Genomic DNA, 19785 nt, shown 5'->3' on the forward strand with positions numbered 1-19785 from the left:
AATGAACCGATAAACTCCAATAAGAGAACGCAAATTTTGCTTTCGTCCGTGACGATTCTAAAAACAATGGTCAACATTTATCACATAGATAAAGGAACAGTAACCGTACAAACAGTAAATCAGCCTTGTTCGATGGAGTTATTTTTGGAACACTTCAGTTGCGTTTAGTAGGACGAAATCGTGATTGACTTGGATGTCAGACAAACGACCTGCTTCTAATAACAAGCACTTTAGTTTAGTCTAGAGCGTAGATCATACCAATAGTGAATATAAATTGTTAAAATATAAATAGAACTGATCGGTATGTACTATAATAAAAGGTAATGACTGAACTGTATGCCTGAGGTAATGTCGCATGGCAAGGCTATGCGTATATAAAGCGACGCCACAATCGGAACAAGCTATGCTGTATTCAGTGGGGGAACGCAATGAGAATAACCGTTGTCCGTGGAAATTTGGAAAGTTCATCGTGTTTCTTTGTTGGACCCAGTTGTATTTGATATACACTGAAGCAAAATGCTTTTATATTTTGGTGCGAGATTATGAGGATGTCTTATATCTTTTATATCGCCGTTCCAAAGAAAGCACAACATTAATTTTGAAGACAACTACATTTCCTTTCACAATTGCATGACAATGTTTCGGTAGATTTTCTATCAAAAGTCCCACAGAAAATGTAAAAATAAAATTGCTTAAGGAACCTGAGGCCGAATCAGGTCAAGTCTTGTTGGGAAAAAGGGTTACACAGTTTCAAAAAGACCCTGACTTTCCTCGAAAGGGCACAAAAGCAAAAGAAAATATGTCTATTTCTCTAAATGTTCATAATACCCAATAAACATGCGCAAGAATAAAATGATGGTCAATTTTCAAATGACACGTAACTGTGCGTTTGTGTGTGTGTACGTTTTTTCTTAGTCTGGGGGTTAGTTTTTCTGCAACTATTTATTATTCACACACACACACACACACACACACACACACACACACTTACTTGTGAATAATCCCTCAGTTGATTGAAAGAGGCAATGCTGGATAATCACTTTTATTAATCAACGCTCTATTTGTCCGTGCATGCACAACTTGTTTCTCTATGCATCGTTGATGCTCTATTTATTGCCATACCTATACCTTACAGTGGCTCTGAGGGAGATGGATGCGATTTTGATGACGAAAACTGCCATCATCAAAACGTATTCGAGGGCAACTGGAAATTGGGGAAACAGAATAGACCGTTAAAATCTGACATTTTTCTTCTGACACCAAGCCCACAAGACGCCTAATGCAGACGGAGCAAATTGTTAAGCGTACAAATATGTCCGCTTGAAAAGGAAGGAGAAATGCTTCCTCAATAAGGAAACCAGGAATTGAAATTTCCGCCACCAAAAAAGTATGTCGCACGGAGACTTCCTTTTTAAAGGCCATTAAATATGTACATTTCTGAAACACTCGCACAAATTTTCAGTGCAACATCGATTATCAGGATCTTAATTATCGGATGTAATTTATGGGTTCTGTCATGCATCACTTCCGCCATGCTACCTGACTATGCAGTCCCTTTACAAAATACTTGAAGTCCAACCGAAAATGTGATGGAACCGTTTCAAAAAAATATTTCAGCTGCAGATGTTTCGGCAAAATAGCACGCTATGTATAACGGCAAGCTGACTGACTTGTTGATGTTTCGCTTTATTTTGTGTTGTCCAGTTCAGAGTGGAAAGTATCACAGAAGTTAATTATCTTCGACTATTGATATTACATTAATTTTCCTTCTTCCATTCCTAACTTGTCCCTGTTCGTATTGCTAGGACATGTTGAAAACGAATCCATGGAAACAAGGGATGCAGCCACTTTATTGACCAACGTACAACTTATGGCCTTATGTGACACCAACCTTTGATCTATTATGGCAACCATCCTTCCAAATCGAATTCTATTTGTGTAAGCAAAGCATCATGAACAGCGTGTCTTGAGCATTTATCCACGGACACAGGAGACCAACCATCGATTTTGCCCCACCCCTTACAATCCTTCGCCTAATATGCATACTTTATTACACTCGAAGTTGTGTGCGATCATAGTCGACCACACCACAAATCTCAATAATACAAATTTTCTTCTGTCACATAAAATCTTTCATATATCATAGGGTTTCATCGTATTTCTAGGTGAATTTACGAGCAAAATGGAACACGTATAACCAATGCAATAGCGATTAAGACATCTTACAAAGATTCAGTTGTCCTGTGAATCCCTGACATCGTACGCTCTATTTGCTAGCTAAAATTTCTGAGGTTTCTGAAAGTCGATAACAACGCGTGCTAATTTATATTTTTTTCCCCATTGCCCAGTGTAGTAAACAAGTCGCTATTTATGTATATTGAGATAAATAGCCCATTGAACCCCACAACTCCGAACTCCACCTTTCTTTCCATTTGATAATTAGGGATCCTCTGTGCCCCCATTAAGAAGAAATTCTGTTACTTATTTATGTAACACACGTTCTGCTAGTGCTAAAAAATAAAAAAAAAATAATGCTTTATTTTTTTATATATATTTGTATGTATCTGATTTGATGTAAATCCATATCTTCATGAATTTGATCAAGTGAGTTTGTTTCTGTATCCCATATATTCTTTACACAAATATATGTATTTCTTACGGTGTTCAAAGACAGTGATTTTGAATAAAATAAACAATCAAAAGTAAAATGACAGATAGAATATGGGGGTGAACTGCATCTTTGCCGCTTTTGATTTTCCCAGGAGACGGTGTCTTGCCGTCTATCGTAGACTGCGGTGTTGATAACTCTTGCTCCTTGTCAATCAGACGTCTGACCGGACAGTACTCTGGATGAGCATGACTTCCGATGTCTCTCACGAATTCAGACATCACATTTGTCCAAAATGTACGGCGCTGTTTCACAACTGTAGCTCTGTTGAATATGAAAATGTTAAAGATAATGATTCTACTACAAACGTATTATGCTTATGCTTCCTAGACCAGGCACATAACACATTTTACTTTTTTTCTTTAAAAAGAAAAACACCTTGTCACTACGACTTCTCCCTCCTACCCCATAATTCTTTTATAGATTATATACATCTTGGTTAAGCCACAACTAACCTTAGTTTCATATTTAAAAAAAAAATCTACCACCCGTCCACACGCGACAAAAAATAAATTAATAACAACAATTAGCCCAATGTCACTATTGTTTCGTTTTAAAAAAAAATAAAAATAAAAACAACAATCACACATAAAATTAAATGTTGCGTGTATACATCTTAGTTGGGACCCCCACAATAAATTTATATTTAAAAAACGAAGAGAAATTAACCAAACAATCTAAATACCAGATATGTGGTTAAAGCGCTTACTACAAAATTTATTAAGTTATACTGCTTTCCCGCTGAGTGTAATCCCATCGAACCGCAAATACCCCCCGTCGTTCTTTAATTCAGACAATTCTAACAATAAAATGAATTTAATTATGAATGTGTACCAGATATTATTTTATATCTTTAAATTTAAAATTTTTTTAAGACCGCATATAAACAAAAATACAGTATGGCGAGATGGCCTAGACTGTATTATATATACTGTAAAGGTAAACGGGGAAGCATAGATGTCAACTAGATCAGTACATTACGAACATATAATTATATTCTGTCAAGAACGAAGGTATACTCTCTCAGGTCAGTCGTAATGTCTGTGTTCTCGAAATGTCACAGCATGCAAAGTTTTCTTAACTCTCATCATAATCTAATTTCTGGTCTACTGCATCTATTTGCTTGCCTATTGCATCTACTTTCTTGTCTACTGTATATAATTTTCTTGTCTATCACATCTACCTTCTTGTCTATTGCATCTAACTTCCTGTCAACTGCATCTAACTTTCTCTACTACATCTAACTTCTTGTCTATTACATCTAACTTCTTGTCTACGGCATCAAATTTCTTGTCTGTCGCATCTAATTTCTTGTATATTGCATACAGAAGTTCGTCGGTTACAAAAATGCTGTTTCGTTTTAATTTACTATTAAAGAGTTGTTGCAGTTGATTGTGCTTTTATCTATGTCAGAGTTACAAAGCGCTTTTTAATTACAAACTGAATTTGGCCAGACAAATGATTTAGTTAGAATTCACATGTGATTCATAAGTGAGTAGCCACATATGTTGACATCATAGGATGTAAACTATCATCATTGCTATTTTTAAACAATTTTCTGACAAAAGTATTAAAAATAATGGTACCTACACTGCTAATACATGGTAAGAAAACCTTTTATTCTTATCACAGATTGTAATCCCTTGGCACATAAATGAAATCAGTCCTAGATTTAAATTCGTGTAACCTTTTCCAAGCTAGGATTTAATAGTTTAAGTAAGAATATATCATTCTTACAAATACTGAGGTCTAGGATGGAATATAAGGGTGTGTCCTACGTGTCAGCAAGGTTAGGTTCTTTACCAGCTAACCAGCCGGAAATTAGGTCACCCGGTTTTCCAAGTGGGTATCATATCACCTGAACTTAAATCCCATCAAATTCGTCAACAAGATTTATTCTACAGCTTCCAGGGTCAAAAGGCCACAATACTTTGTTTACTCCATTTAAAAGTACAACTAGCTATCCTGAAGCTGTGTAATGTGTTTAATAATGACACTTACAATCTATAATCAAAACTATTAACACACATGATATAGATACAGATAACACAACCGTGTATTATAAATTTCTAGGTACATTGCGTCTTTAAAAATAGAATTTGTTTTGTTCAGCTAGGTCGCACATACACAAAACTTTTTTTTGGGGGGGGGGAGGAAGGGTACTAATTTTTGTTTGGTAGTTGATTTTAAAAAAAGATTAACAAATTGATAGTGGCAGTCGACTTATTGTTATCTTGTGGGTCTAGTTAATAAGATATTGACTTTTGAAAGATAAAAATAAATTTATTTGTGCCTGCGCCAGGACGCACACGATCTATAAAAAAGTTGAAATCGTTGTGTTATCGGGTTAGTTTTTATCTCGCGGGCGAGGGAAGTGGTTTTAGTGTGTTGATTTTGAAATATGTAAAGTTTTTACTGGTCTAGGACGCATAACCTCAATACTACTACGACTACTATTTTTACAGTACATCCTCTTATTTAAAATCAGATAGTTATATGATTGTACCAATAAGAAAGGAAAACAATTTAAAAATATCAGCTTTTATGGAACATCGCATATGTCCTATAGTAATTGCAAGATACTGAAACTTCTAAGCTCAGAAAAGGCCAGTGTTTACTCCCGAAGCTAAGACAAATTTTACGTAAACTTTCTAAACTAGGCATACGCGCTGGCACGACATTTGAACCCGATTATGTTTTTGCTATGAACGTGCCAATTCAGTGCTAAACAAGGAATCGGTAAATGATAAATTGGATTGATTTGAATTTTAAACATTATTACAAATGAAAAGATGTGTAAAATGTACTTTTCTGATAAATATATGCTTGAAACATTCAAACAAATGATAAAAAAATCAGTAGCGCGAGCTCATAGAAATCTTACAGTTATTCTAAAACATATAGTATAAGTGTCGACACTGTACAATCGGCCCAACTGTTACTCAGTACAATACTCACAATTTGGACTGGCGAGATTAATCGAATGATCGAAACAGGTCCATCTAGGAGATAAAATCGATTATCGATACAAAAGTTAGCTTATCGATGTTTCTATGGCATTTTTATAAGACTAGGGGGAACCACGAGAAAGACTTAGTAAACAGAACATGCATGTGAATGCATTATTAGTATTTGCTTTACTGATAGGAACCTTGTCCTATGTTTGAACTCGACTACTCTAAATGTGAAACAATTTTACATGACGTAAAGACAAGATCGACCAAATTATGAAACATGTTTACCGGAAGTAGATGTGTCCCATGTGGGGATCTGGAGCATACCAGTCAAAAACCGCGTGGTCCAATGGTGTATTAGATAAGTGGCTCACTGTACTCTAAAAATAAACAAGAAAAATAAATAGGCCTGATATTGTTTACCTGGTATGCATAGGTCTCAAAGGGAAATAAAGTGGTAATAAAGCATGTGCCCTGAGCAGAACAATACCCATGTCAGGATAATTTCCAGCTATTTGGTAGATATTTTGCAGTATCTGTCCATTGTTTAACTGCGTTTCTACTTTGAATGAGTTCAGCTGGATATATGGAGCGTTGTCATTATTTTTTGCAAGCCAAGACTCTGTGATATGGTAAGTACTTACATAGAGAATGTGTGTCTTCCATAGATGACAATATCCATACTTTTTGTGAAGTGAGTATCGTGTTTAGGTTTTCACTTTGGTTAATATGGACACTCTGTTGCAAATGGAGTCACAGCAAACATAATTCTGTCACAACTTGAACTAAGGATATATTCCTACCAAGCTTGATCAACGTTGGCTTAGCATAGCTAGGGACAGCTTAGAGAAGAAATCAAGAACAGGTTTTCCACCTGCTTGTAATGGAAGCCACACCATCGCAAGGGGAGTCAGCGCAGAAAAAATGAATAGATCATATCCTAAGAATTGTTCCATCCACGTTTAAAAAACATGACTAATCTGTTCCTGGTATGAGGTTGTTAAAAAAACCGCTCTTATAATGTTTTATCAAAGTTAGCTCTGCCTTTCTGGAGAAGAAGTTGAAAATAGATTTTCGATATGGTTGCTAGGGAGTCAACACCGTCGCTAGGGTATCCATCCCACTCATAATTCATGCCGAGCATGTTGCATGAAACTTTCCGACCGTTTTTGACTACAACTGGCTGAACCGTTCAAAGAAACAAGTAGAAAATATGTTTTCCATCTAGTTGCTATGGAGGACACAACATTGCTGTGGAAGTCACTCTAGACACAACTCTGTTGCAGCATGTCCTAAGAATCGTACCTACCAAGTTTAATCGAAATCGGTTCAGCAGCCATGGATACGAAGTTGAAAGTTGATCACAATGACAGCCATCGTGTTGCTCGGGGAGCCACTTCAAACATAATTCTATTACAGCGTGTCATAGCAGATCATCCAAACAAACGTGAGCAAAATTGCTCCATTCCTACTACAAAAGAAGCAGCAAACAAGGATCCATCCAGTTGCTAAGGAAAGCCACAACGTTGTTAACAGAACCACTTCAGACAAATTGTTTATGGACATGTCAGAAGAAACATGAATACCAAGTTTGAATACAGCTGGCCCTCAATTTGTAAGCTGAATAGTTTTTTTTTTCTGATATGGTTGCTATGGAAGCAACACGGTTATTAGGGGTCAACACTGGGTATAATTTTTTTATAGAGCTTGTACTAACACATTCTCCTACCTGTGTTAATCAAAATTGGCTCAACCTTTCTAGAAAAAAATTCGAAAATAGGTTTTCCACCTCGTTGCTAACGAAGTCACACAGTTGCTAGGGGCGCTGCCCCACGAAAATTTGTAATTTAACGTATTCTTCAAAACATTTCCACAAAATTTGATTAAAATTGGCTCAGTTGTATTGAAGAAGTTGAAATAAGGTTTTCGATATAGATGATATTGAAGCCACGCGGTAGCTATGGGAACCATCCCTAACACAATTTTGATTGAGCATGTACTAAGAAACATTCTTCTACCGAGTTTTATCAAGATGGTTCAGTTGTTTTGGAGGAGTTGGAAATGAATTTTTCCATACGATTGTCATAGAATGCATGCTACTAGCAAAGAGACAAATGCGACAAGGCATGTCTTAAGAAACACAAGTCTTATTGAAACTGGCTTAGCCAATTTAGAGAGGAAGGCGCAACTATCTTTCCCACCTGGTTGATACGGAGGCCTTGCCATTGCTATGAGACATCCTAAATATAATTATGACAGAACATATCCTAAGAAACATTCCTACAAGATTTGATCAAAACTTGCCAAGCAGTTGTGGAGAAGAAGTCCATAATAGGCTTTATATCGTGGTTTTATGGAAACCACACTATAGGTAGACGAGCCACTTAGAACACAATTTTGGTAGAACCTCTCTTGAAAGCACATTCGTACCAAATTTGGTTCATAGCGGCCTTGTCCTTTTTGAAAAGTCGAAATAATAACAGCGTTGACAGACGGGCAGGATGCACTTTGATGATGTAGATGTCATATTAAAATGAGCATTTCCGAGATTCAGTTTACAGCATGGCACAAAACATAATCGTTATTAAATAAAACAGAAATATATTGTAGAGAAATTATTTTAAGTGGGTTTGGATACCACAGACCTTTTGTTGTCACCTTATATCATAACGTTGCGTGTGGTGTCATGATGTGCTAATATTTATAGAATATAGTCTTTGTACTGTAAGATATTGTGGGCTAGTCCAATGTACAACAGCACCAGCGTGCGATATGTTGGGCGAAAATAAGTCCAAATGGGACAAACTTGTAAGCCCAGTATACTTCAGGCGAGAACACAATAACCAAGACTGGTATGCACCCAGCTCGTTACATACTATGTAAATTCATCTCGTGGGACGATCCAGTAAATGTTCCACTTGCTGGACATTTTCAAGCAAGTATTGGATATTGTTAGCACACGTAGGAGTCAATACGTTTCCATTGGAAGATCGCTCGGTTATTTCCGTCCGGTCATGAAAGTGGCAGGAATGCATATCAATTTAATGCATTTGGTGATTTGCCTCTGGGGAATTGAACCACATATGTTACGACGGCAAAGAGTGAGAATATTCCGATTGTGACTTTGTCTCCTTCCGATACCATATTGTTCCATGTGAACGAAAGTAGTTACAAATTAAGTTCTACATGGCAACAAATTACATTCGAGACTTCTTCCTCAATTTGACGGAAAACGCCGAAAACATTCCAATTGAATAATTTTGTTGCAACGTAACATAACGTTACCGTAGATGTATAATAGTAAAAACCTGCATTTAAATCACGTTTCTTTATTCTGTGTAGTAATACACAATTCAGTCATACCAGTTATTAAAACAATATTACTCTTTAAGCATAGTTGTAGTCATATTAATTTTGTGAACGGCAATTTAAACAAGTTACTTTTTCATATATCTAATAGATAAATAATTACTGCTTGAAAACACCCAATAAATAGAAACTTGGCTGGATCCGCCTGCCCAATACAATTACTTAGAAAATCACGAGGTGGGTATCTACTAAAGAAAACTAAAATAAGGGTCCATGAATCTGAATAACACAGCAGTGATATCATAATTTGACGTCATATGACATCGACACCGGTCTATAGTGCCCACTGGAACACCTGTAATGACCACAACCAAAGAGAATTCGTAAAATAAATCCATGTAGTTAGCTAACGGGAACTCTAGAATTTATCATATAATATATTGATTCATTAATCGTACTCATAGGTTAAGTGGGTGCATATCGTATTTAAAGCATGCAGACTTCGATGTAGCAGCTGACATACGTGCAGCCGAGTATTAATTACATGCACAAGCACTTACGGATTGACAAATAGAAAGATGAATGGATGTTAAATTTCATAATTTTGAAAGAGAATAAGATGCGAATTTAATCCAGCAACCTGTTTGGGTGCATCGTCTTCGTTCATAAGATTTTACACACAGAAACAGAACGTGAAATAGACGGAAGCAGAGCAACAGCTACTATGACAGACAGACGGACAGAAACAAAGGAAAATATAAATTTCTTACGTATCGTCTGCTTAAACAATTGACAGTTTTCAGATATCTTTCGTCTGGCTTCAGGAAAAACGTCCCGATGGGTACGTCCTTGTGGGCACCGCTGCAGTCGGCTAATCGGGCTTGTATGAACAAACCTCGAATAAAATATCCTTTCTCTGCTTGTACGGTTACTAAAAATGAAGAAGCCCTTTCAAATATAAGTTTCTCAATATCACATAACTTCATAAAATATAGAGCTCTATATAGCGAGCGAAATTCCTTACTAGTGAAATCATATTGATGAATTTCACAGTGAATTCCAATGTATGTATGTATGTATGTATGTATGTATGTATGTATGTATGTATGTATGTATGTATGTAGGAATGAAGCAGCGTACATGACTCTTTTTTAAAGTACAGTCTACGATTAATGGATATTATTCAAAATGTCATTAACTAAATGACACGAAAAAAACTATTGTTATGAAAATAATACACATATTATAGACATACATACATACATACATACATACACACACACACACACATACATACATACATACATACATACATACATACATACATACATACATACATACATACATACATACATACATACATACATACATACATACATATGTGTAGCACATACCCCGCTGTGGTGGCAGAGCCCACAAATCTAAGTCACTAGTATACGAAAAGTGGGTTTCTATTTTGTAACCCACTGTATGCAGTGGTCAGAAGTATTTCTCTGGATGGATACACCAGTGCAATTGCACTGTCAATCCAAATGACTGACACGTTTCGACGAACGTTTTGGTTGTAGTGAGTACTTCTCGTCAAGACAAATGCCTCCAAACAGTGTAATAACTCTTCATGCAACAGTGTCAGGGAAATTGAGAAGCAAATAAAATACAAAACGTTGTTTTGACGTATACATTAAAAAGAACACAAAAAAGCCACGCCGCTGGAAAATCGCTAGCGATATCTAGCCTATGGCAAAGCAATTAAAGCTGTTACAGAATGTTATGTTGGGTGCAAGAGTGCTTGATGTGCATATACGTGTGCGAATTTTGCCCCTCGGCGATAATAGAGATAACTATTTTCGTAAGGGACGTTGACTTGAAGGCATTAATCTTAGTCGTAACATATACAAGTAATCAGAAAAATGGATCTAGTTGACTTTGTTACTTTCATCATCATTAACATGAATGTATAGTTAGAAAAGATGGACAAAGGAATGAGCAAGCTTGAAATGGAACAAACCAGAACAGAGGAGCAAACAGGCGATGAAGTACAACAGAAATAGTGGAAGCAAACACTTAAAGAAACTAAATTGCATATAAATAAATAAATAAATAAATAAATAAATAAATGTTGATATATGCTGATGCAATTGTCTACGTCTCTACGACCCAAATGTGAAAAGATTGTCTTAGAAAAAAAAATATTGATAAATTGGCATGATTAGGTTTTTTGAGGAAAAATAGCGGGTACAATTTATTGACTGTTACCTTGATAAATACAACGCCACAAATGTCTCGATAAGTAGTACAAATATTTATAAAAATGAGGCTTGGATCGAAAATAGTATGGCCTTCAAATTCAAAACAAACCAAAACGCTTTATTTTCTTACTTTCTGGAAAATCAATATTGTGGCCTAATAGGTTAGACGCCTCGGATGCTGGAGGTCGCGGGTTCGAACCCCGGACGAGTCACACCAAAGACTTGTAAAAATGGTACTAGCAGCTGCCTCGCTTGGCGCTCAGCATTGACAGGTTAGTGTTAGGACAGGTCAGCCTTGTGTCAGGATATGTGACTGAGTGGGGCATGATGCTACATGTCTGCGGAACCGCTCCGGTGGCCTAGTGGTTAGAGCGTCCGCCTCGGATGCGAGAGAACGTGGATTCTATCCCCGGACGAGTGATACCACAGACTTACAAAAATGGTACTAACAGCTGCCTCGCTTGGCGCTCAGCATTAAGAGGTTAGTGTTAGGTCTGGTCGGCCTGGTCAGGATAATGTGACTGGGTGGGACATCATGCTACATGTCTGCAGCATGATGTCCCAGTGCTAGACATCACTATAAACTGCCACACTGCAGACATCGTAGCGATATGACTGAAAAATTGTTAAAGCTACGTTAAAAATCCAAATCACACACACACACACACACACACACACACACACACACACACACACATGTCTGCGGCGTGATACCCCGGTTTTAGACATCACTATAAACCGTCACACTGCAGACATCGTAGCGATATGAATCAAACTGTTACAGCTACGTTAAAAATCCAAAAACACACCTTCTGGAAAAGATTATTGCTGCTGCCTGGCATGTGAGAGAAAGACATCATAGGGTCAATCACGTTGAATCGTTAGCATGTCACATCATATCAAATCAGTGTACTTTAGATATAAACTTTCCCCATGTGAATTAGTGTTAATTTCTAATGACAAAATATCTGAAAAATGTTGACCTTACCACGAGTTGAATTTGCATTAAATATACGTTATTGCAATCACGTTGTAAAGCTTACAACATATAAAGTAAATCAGAAAAATAGTATGAATACAGAATGTGATATCATTACATAATGCTTAACAGGGATTACAAATTCGGAAAATACACATTAAGAACATGCACATATTTTTTTAAGAGTCGTATGTTGATTGTACTAATTAATTAATTATATTTAAAAACGTAAATCCTGGAAATGTAAAAATGAGGTATAACGTTTTGTCTTTCATCCAGAAAATATGAACCTGGCAGAAAGTACATTATATTTCGTTATAAGAAACACCAGCTCATCTACCAGTTTCAACAGGAAACCTACAATTTGCTGTTCTAAACTTAATTAAGTTTTAAGATTTATTTGATAATGATAGATCTTTTCTAGATCCAAACTAATTTGAAATAACCTGTAAATAAGACCCTATGATGACGTATTGATGGTAGTTACAGAAGCTTACCTGCATACATTGACATGCAGTGATATCGAAAGAAGCAAAGATGAGTTTTATCAACAACATCAGTTCTTACTAATTCCAAATTTCACAATTTGGTACAATGGGCTGGTCGAACAGTTTTAAGTGACAATCAATAGGCAAATCTTAATTTGTGAATACGATTTTTAAAGTAACACCATACCTTTATTTAAACTAGATATTTTAAGGCCTTTTTGGTGAACTTTCCATCTGTGTGAAATATACGCCTGAATATCTGTATTCATCTACAACATCAAAAATGGATTTTGTTCTATGAGTACTTTAAAAAAAACACAACAAATACAATATTTTTTGTTGTCTCTGTATTGGTTGTAAGCTTGCAGTTATCGCAAAATCTACTAAACATACCACGGGCATATTTGTATGTCAGCAGGATTGTATGCGACATGTACTAGTATAGTGTCATCAGCATATTACAAGCAACATGCCATTTAACATTTTTATGAAGTCAGTTTGTTTGGAGGTTACAGCCCAACCTATACCCCCCCATACTAGTAAAAAAAATATTCATGGTAATTGAGGAATAATGAGAACAATAACCGAGATAAGTTTTCTCCTTATCTTACACCTTTTTCATAAGAGGAACAAAAACCCAGAAAAAAAATATTATTTGCACAGACAAATGACTTAGTGCATGTGCGCAGCTTTCAGCGCGGCTGTAAATCAAGTTCTACTTTACACCATTGCCACAAATACAAATAACACAGGTCGTCGGCTCATATATATATATATTGGCTCATCTTACGAGTGACATACGGAGGACAATACGTTAATTGGTTTACCAAGCGAGAAACGGAACTTTCGCGAAAGTTCCTCTGTAAATTTATTAAAGTTGTTTTATTTATATAATATGTATAGGAAATTGCAATTATATCTTGTTAATTAGTATGTCGCGTGAGAATACAACTACTTTGCGGTCTTTTTCTTGAACAGAAGTATAATAACACATCTTTAATTAAACTTCATTAAAAAAATCTTGTCCAATGTCACATGTTTCATGTACAATTCAATTTTTTTAAACCAAAGTCTAATTCATGCACAGCTTTACTATAGGGGCTCGAATATATAAATAAGTTTTAGAAACGTTTTAGAAGGATATCTACCTTTATATTCAGTAAGATAAAGAAGCAAAACTAACAATGGTAAACTCAACAACCGACAGAACTCAAGTCTTGGCTTACGTTTAAGACTACAGTCCAGAGATCTGATTGGTTGGAATTAAACTTAACGAAATACAATTAAGTACCATACTTACCCTGTATTTTTTCCGATGGAGTGTATATATTTTGGCTAAGAAATATTTTGTAGGGCGGGCTTGACATTTGTGCGTCTACCCCGTGCCCCACGGGGAACATTTCTTTACAGACGACTGATGTATTGGGTGGCCCACTTGGAAATGATGTCGTCACTTCTATTGACGCAAATAAAAGCACCAAAGCTGTTGAAAAATCTGCAAACATCTGAAATATTCAAATTTAAACAACGTTAAATACAAATAAACTCCCAAGAAAAGATTCTGCTGGGTTTCATAACATATCATATCATCTGATTAGATACTACAACAACAACAACAACAACAACAACAACAGTAATAATAATAATAATAATAATAATAATAATAATAATGTGCATGTGTGATTGCGTGTGTGTGTATGTATGTGTGTACATGTTACAATATTCCATAAATTTAACATCAAAACGCGATTCAAGTGCATTAAAGAAATTGCTACTTGAACCAAATTTTACAGTTCTGTAATTAATAATTAAATCCCATTTTTCTTTATAATCAACATAAAAATGATAAAGTTCCCCTTTTAGATAGCGTTTTATGTCATGATTTTAGAACAAGGTGACCATACCACCCTTTTAGATAGCGTTTTATGTCATGATTTTAGAACAAGGTGACCATACCACTTTCAAGCTGTAAAAGTAAGCATTTCTGGAATTTCGGGTCAAACCGTTGCCAACGTTATGAGAAGATTTTATGACACCATTTATATTTTATTTTATTATTTTATAACTTTTTTCTACAATGCTTTGCAATATACACAAAAGAACAATTAATTGATAAATGATAAGGTATGAATAAAGTAATTACTTTTAGTGGTAGAAGGAATACGGTAGTCTATTTCAAAGACCAGTGTCTTAACTTTGGTCAGTTTACGTTAAGTGAAATTCATGAAAATACCATTTCTCTGCCGCTAGCCTACAAAGACAGCTAAATGTGCACAATCTATGGAAAAATCTCCTAGTGTGGTCATCTAGTCAGAATCAGTTCATGAAAGCAATATCATGCAGTTCACCTTATTATATAATTGTTCACCTCTTTTCCCCAAAATTCACACAGGTACGGTTTGCTGCTTGTCCTCCACCTGGTCTGTTCTCCGCTAAATATGACCGGCTATATGGCAACATTCTTATATGGGTTTCCCCGTCCATGCCGGCGGGGATAAAAAGACACACTTGTTTCTTTGTCATACTGACCTTCCTGAGGGTAGAATTGCATCGTCAACGCTGATTCGAATAAATACAGTCATTTGTTTTTTTAGCTGGTTTGTGTCGGTTCCTCTGCACTTCAACCATTGCTTATAGGGAAAGTGAACCAGATTGTGTTTTAATAGATGTATTTAAGGTTAATGAAGTTGTTTCCACATCTTCTCATCTATATATATTTAAAAAGAACTTCCAGTATTGTGAATTAAATCCCAGATAGTCCTAAAAGGATTATCGCAAGTCCAAATGTATAGAGTTCCAGCTGAGTTCCAGTGGTACTCCAAATAAATTCCGATATTGAAGTGCTGATGTGCTTGTAGTCTCGAATGTGCTAATGTGCAGTTGGCATGATGTATGATGTATCACAATAACATAATCCCAAAATGTCCTTGTCTGAATTAACTATAACTCCAAAGTAATGTTCCAGTCCAAAAATAGTATTGATGAGCACTTTGCATTTCCAGTGAAAAAATAATTTGAATAAATAATTCCACCCAAACGAAAAACTGAACGCAACAATAAGACTGATTCTACTTCAAGATGTTAAGGAAAGAATGAACAATTTTATATGAACAAGATCATATAACCCTTTACTTGACCTAGGTCGCAATTACCATTTCCTGAACATACTGAATATTCTCTGTCACTTTATAGAATTTTCCATTCTAGAAGTTTCTCACGTTAGAATCTAAACTGCATCTTTTAACTCAAATTCTGGTAGACATGATTACATTAATATTGATCTGAATAGTCAAGTCAAGCCACACTGACTGAGAAATGTTAGCTATAAACATAAATGTCCCTGGTCACGTACACGGTGAACTTGGTTTTGGACAAGGTCAGGTGCCAAATACAAGTCTATATAACACATTATATATATATATATATATATATATATATATATATATATATATATATATATATATATATATATATATATATATATATATATATATATATACATACATACATACATACATACATACATACATATATATATATATATATATATATATATATATATATATATATATATATATATATATACATGCATACATACATACATACATATATATACATACATATATACATACATACATACATACATATATATATATATATATATATATATATATATATATATATATATATATATATATATATATATATATATATATATATATATATATATATATATATATATATATATATATATATATATATATGGACACGTTCGTTCCCAGTGAATATGTCCGGATTAACGAGCTTTCCGGTTAATTGAATCATGCACATTTTTATTTTACGATGTCATCACACCGTATACATGTACATGTATATGCTAGCTGTAATTGTACTGTATATTCAATAATGGTTGAAATAAATTAATGAATACTTCTACTGACGTGTGTTTATTTCATATTATTATAACATGCGATTGTACATACATGTACAGTAAATATAAGTTTAGACAATGAACACTTTGTTCATGTCGACACTCTCTGCTTCTCCCTCATACAATTTGCCTTTGATGGCCCGCGATTCTTGGAATTTTGTAGCCAACCACGAGAATAGGCAAAGTCAGTGATCCGGAGTTGGTCTCCGAGTATCTTTTCCCTGGCAATGAGCATTTCATCGGTGACGGCGGCGTGGTGGGTCCACCTGTCTGAGAACCACAAGAAGACGGGCATCATCGACTTGTTGATATTTGGCGTGGCGAGCGCGAGTTAGGTCTGCTGAGTCGGCAGGTATGGAAAATCATTTGCCCGTGTTTTTTTATGATGTCCACAACTGTCGACATGCCATGCTGGCGTATATCTTGAATGGTAGCTTTTGGGTGATCTTTGTGCTGGCAAATCTTTTTTATGTTGGCCGGTATCTCTACTCGTCTACGCTTGCTTGATGGTGTCGCCATAATATATGTAAAATGTACAACGAATACAAACTGATATCTCACGTTACGGTAAACTAATGAAATGCAGTCATTTCTATTAGTCGTATTTTACAGCTGTTATTGTTGCTAATGAGCTGATAATTGACGTCCACATTTTATTCTGATATGAAGCCCTATACTGTCCACAGCTTAAATCAATTAACTGTATTTGTACAGCCATCAATAAACTATGATTGTTACATACAATTGGTAAACAACAAAGAGGCTTAATAACACACTTAATTTATTTACCATATGTTATGTCAAAAAGCGTGGACAATTTGATCCCAGTGTGATTATTTAATTATTAACACCCCCGTCGGCGACTAGCTAACACAGACATTGTTTATACAATCGCTGTTTACAACATGGTCACGCTACCTAGTTTTTCCACACACATGATCACGTGATTAATGAATAACTTTAACATACCACTAGAATTTTAACAATCAGAGATTGATACATTGGCACACCTCCAAATTTGCGTAGGTGAATCTGTATTATCCGACTGACTGTATTTTCATATACGATTTTTCTATTTTTCTTTTTTTTGGACAGATTATTTCCGGATTATCGATACAAGTTTTAAAGTAATTTTACACTTTGGTCCCCGATTTTGATTTCCGGATCCGGAACGCGGATTTCTTGATTAACGGAGCAAATTAACGTTTAGGAATTCCGTTCCCGTTGAATTATGTCCGGATAGCGAGGTTTCCGGATAAACGGAGTCCGGATTAACGAGGCTCCACTGTATATATATATATATATATATATATATATATATATATATATATATATATATATATATATATATATATATATATATATATATATATATATATGTACCTGTCTGTTTGTCTATGTTCATAACAATCAATACGTTTATAACCCCATATAAAAGCAGCTTCCTTACAACGCAGATTGTCTGTGGATCAATATGAGCGTTATAACGGGTATAGACTGTGCATGCCAGTTACCAAGGACAGAAATGTTCCGTACATCTTCACTTAAATCTAAAATATTATCTGAATTTCTTTCATATTTTTATTTCTATTTTATTTTAGTTGAATTGGAGGAGAGAAGTTCCATATTTTATGTTACAAAACCAAGAAGCTGTGCAGCGATTGCAATGGCTACGAAATACGTTTCAATGAGAAAATCTTCTACGTCTGCTTCTCGGACCATCGCTTTTTTGCGACCCGCTGTTTTGAGGGTCCACTGTAACGAGGATTCGCTGGGTGGAAATGATAAAAGCACCCAACTGCGCGTGGACTAACTGATTCAGTTGGTCCCTCCCTATGAAATACTTCAATTCAATAACATTATCTCGGGCATGTTAGTGAGTCCCATTTTTCTAGTTAAATTCTGTGTCAATGTAGAGTGTACCTCAATATTAGGCGGCATTGCCTATAACACGACACACTTTCAAGGAATATATAAACAGTTTTATCGTGAGCGACCAATGTACTAGTTACATTTATTCAGCATTGATAACAATATGTCCAACAGGGTGAAGAATTTTCACACACGTACAATTAGTCTTGCTCAAAATGATAATGTTTAATTGATAAAAAAAAATAAGCGCGAACTACAACATTGTGGCAAAGGATTTCATGTCAATATATGATAGAATTAGAGATCTTTGATTTGTGGACTATGTTAATTAAGGACAACTCTTTTAAGGGGAGCACATCATCAGCTATTAACCTTGGAAATTACCTGTATCAGATATTTATAGTTAGTGATTAAAAACGAGTGAGCTTCACTGGGGTCAGGTTGACAATGTTTATAATTATAACATTTCCTTTCGTTTTTTTTATCTCTTTCTTAACCTACATTTTCTTACCTTCTTTCATCACCGTTATCATCATCATCGTTGTTATCAGCAGCTGCAGCAGAATCGTCATCGTCGTCATCATCATCATCATCATCATCATCTTACTGGTGGTAGTCGTGGTAGTAGCAGCAGCAGTAGTAGCAGTGAAAAGTTTAGAATTCAAGTCGCAAGTAGAATGCAAGAAGTCGAGTTTACACAAGTAATGAAACTATCGTTTAGAAGAGAAAAACAGAAACAGAAATGAAAACAACTTACACAACTGATCGTGTGATCAAGGAAGAGAGAGAGAGAGAGAGAGAGAGAGAGAGAGAGAGATCAGATCTTTGGAGGTGAGAAATGAGAGCTGACATTTGAATTAATCAGTCAATCATTCGCTTAAGTAAATCGGATCATAGACTATGGAACACTTGCTCTTTTCCAGCTCACCCTTTGATTTTGTTTTGATTGAAGTCGACATCTTTCGACCCTGTTTTGAATGTATCCTTCATGTTCCTGTTCGTATTTTTCTTTCAACATGCTTGCTGACATATATATATATATATATATATATATATATATATATATATATATATATATATATATATATATATATATATATATATATATATATATATATATATTCAACTGTTTTACCCTATAAACACATGCATGTGTGATCATGTAATCTTTCAAAGATGTTATACAATCTAGTTGCTTCAGAAAATGATCAGTCTCTACAACTTCAGTATCGTGTATTTCTTCGTTCCATTTCAGTTTGCGAATATTTCAGTACCACAATTGTAGCATATTTTCATGTACATTTATTTCAGTGGTAGGGTTTCAATAGCACAATA

General features: G+C 35.3%; 1 protein-coding gene across 1 annotated transcript; it reads right to left on the bottom strand.

Moving 5' to 3' along the window:
- Positions 1-1830: 1830 nt before the first annotated feature.
- LOC149807586 (putative defense protein) lies at positions 1831-15131 on the bottom strand. The gene is made up of 5 exons (XM_089968448.1): positions 15016-15131; positions 13948-14152; positions 9702-9862; positions 5911-6002; positions 1831-2932 (listed from the first exon to the last, which is right to left on the bottom strand). The coding sequence occupies exons 2-5, from the start codon at positions 14150-14152 to the stop codon at positions 2665-2667; spliced, it is 726 nt and encodes a 241-aa protein (XP_089824574.1). The 5' UTR covers positions 15016-15131; the 3' UTR covers positions 1831-2664.
- Between the last annotated feature and the right edge of the window lie 4654 nt (positions 15132-19785).

Source organism: Sinohyriopsis cumingii, chromosome 1 (genome assembly GCF_028554795.1).
Source record: "Sinohyriopsis cumingii isolate HCF-2022 chromosome 1, ASM2855479v2, whole genome shotgun sequence".
Lineage (NCBI taxonomy): Eukaryota > Metazoa > Mollusca > Bivalvia > Unionida > Unionidae > Sinohyriopsis > Sinohyriopsis cumingii.